The 2366-nt window shown below is 36.4% G+C and overlaps 1 protein-coding gene across 1 annotated transcript; it reads right to left on the bottom strand.

Moving 5' to 3' along the window:
- Positions 1-984: 984 nt before the first annotated feature.
- On the bottom strand, positions 985-1653 carry LOC138874482 (secreted RxLR effector protein 161-like). Its single transcript, XM_070152941.1, has one exon. The coding sequence runs from the start codon at positions 1651-1653 to the stop codon at positions 985-987; it is 669 nt and encodes a 222-aa protein (XP_070009042.1).
- Positions 1654-2366: the final 713 nt, after the last annotated feature.

Here is a 2366-nt window from a genome sequence, read left to right as displayed (position 1 = left end):
TTGTGAGAGCTAAGTGCTATATATCTGTTAGGAGTATATAGCCTCTTGTCGAGTGCAAATCTGCAAGTAGATCATAAAGTATGCAGTACCCTAGATCATGTAAATCACATTTGATATAGTCTCAAAATCTCATATATCATTATTTCTTGTATTCACAATTATAACTCATAAGTTATAATTGGTGCACCAGTGAATACAAATAAATAAGATTCCATCAATGATCTTCCTCTTCTCACGATTCCCTTAACATTAGTATGACTGCTTTTCTAGTTATGCTCCGCTAGACTGAATCTGTGTCCATGGTCTTTTGGAAACACACTAAGATAGCTAACATCACACTAAGTCTCAAGTATCTGATTAGAGTCTCTAAGGGTACAAAATCTTGAGCCATCATAAAGCTCTGGGTTTCACACAACAATAAGTTGAGAATGGACTTATGTTAACCCAATTGGTCGACATTAGCACACACGATATGAACATGTGCTACAACATTTTCTCCCTTTTCCCAAGGAGCGTATGTCTTTATCTCATAAAGAATGTTGTACAGATGATATTTAGACGCCATAAGTATCTAAATTTGAGTTTTTGATCCACAATATCATTTTTAACTCACATCTGACTCACAAAGTAAACTAGGTGAACATTTTTCACCCTAATGACCTTATGTCATTGTTTAAGCGACATTCTAATTTTAAGCGAATAGCTCTCAAATTATCCTTATGATAATTTTGCTTAAAATCATGTCTCATCTCCTCACATCACTTAGATAAGGAGGCGGTTTCCTATGTGAGAAGGCCAACCTCATGTCTACTCGACATACTTAAAAAATGAACAAAGAATGTACATAACATTCAACAATAATAATATGTATGTATGTAAATCAACTTTATTGATAATCAAAGAACATCAGTTTGAGAACACGGGAAAATAAATAACAAAATAAAGTATCTCAGAGTCTACGTAAGCCTTGAGACCTAGTGTGTCTCACAAATGCATCTTGGTCAATGGATCTGCTAACATATCTTTTGTAGACACATACTTCATATTCACTACCTTGCGTCTAACCATGTCCCTCGCATAGTTATACTTGATATCTATATATTTGGTTTTACAATGAAACTTTGGATCCTTGGTGGAGGATATTGCAGCCTCACTGTCACAGTAGACTAATACTGGTTCAGTATTTTCAACAATATCTAATAAGTGCTCCAAGAACTTTTTCAACCAAACAACTTCTTCTGTTGCTGATGCGAGAGCCACGTATTCGGCTTTCATCGTAGATAGTGATACACATGATTGTTTCTTGCTACTCCATGATATGGCCCCATCACTGAGTAAGAATACATATCTTGAGGTAGAATTCCTCTCGTCTAGATCTCTTCCATGGTCAGCATCACTGTATTCCACTAATCGCAGATCCTTGCCGCCTTGATAACAAAAGGCATAATCAGCAGTTCCCTTCAGATATCTCATGATCCTCTTTACTGCTTGCCAATGTGCTAAACCTGGGTTGGTCTGATATCTACTTACCAAGCCAACTGCTTGACAGATATCAGGTCTAGGGTACACCATAGCATACATTAGACTTTCGACTGTGCTTCTATAAGGAACTCGGCTCATTCTTTCTGTCTCTTCAGGAGTCTTAGGACACATCTGACTTCCCAAGTATGGCCTTTACTGATAGGAGTTTCAACTGGGCTACTATTTTGCATATTAAATCGTTCAAGAACTTTTCTAATGTAATTCTCTTGTGAGAGATACAATAGTTTCTTTGGACGATCTCTTGAAATCTTAACTCCAAGAATATATGCAGCTTCACCCATATCTTTCATCTCAAATTAGGATGATAACCATGACTTTATCTCAGTTATAAACTCCTTATCATTTCCAGCTATAAGTATGTCATCTACATACAATGTTAAAATCACAAGCTTGTTTCTTGATCTATTAGTATAAACGCAATGGTCTTCATCCATCATGGTAAAACCATTGGATACAAGAACATTTTGAAAGTGTATATACCACTGCTTTGAAGATTGTTTGAGGCTATAAATAGACTTTAAAAGTCTATAAACCTTTTGTTCGTGGACCTTTTCAATGAAATACTTAGGTTCTTCCATATAGATTTCTTCATCTAGTTCTCCATTAAGAAAAGCAGTATTTACATCCATCTGATGTAATTCAAGATCCAGGCTTGCAATAATAGCTAGAACCAGGCGAACAGAGGTAAATCATATAGCAGGCGAGAAAGTCTCTTCGTAGTCTATTCCTTTCTGCTGTGTATTCCATTTCGCCACCAGTCAAGCCTTAAATCTCTCAACTGTGCCATCAGCCTTGAGCTTAATTTTGAGAACCCATTTGCTCCC

The sequence above is a fragment of the Nicotiana sylvestris genome, chromosome 8 (genome assembly GCF_000393655.2).
Source record: "Nicotiana sylvestris chromosome 8, ASM39365v2, whole genome shotgun sequence".
In the NCBI taxonomy this organism is placed as follows: domain Eukaryota; kingdom Viridiplantae; phylum Streptophyta; class Magnoliopsida; order Solanales; family Solanaceae; genus Nicotiana; species Nicotiana sylvestris.
The sequence above is the reverse complement of the archived record's forward strand: the minus strand, read 5'-3'. Positions and strand labels throughout refer to the sequence as shown.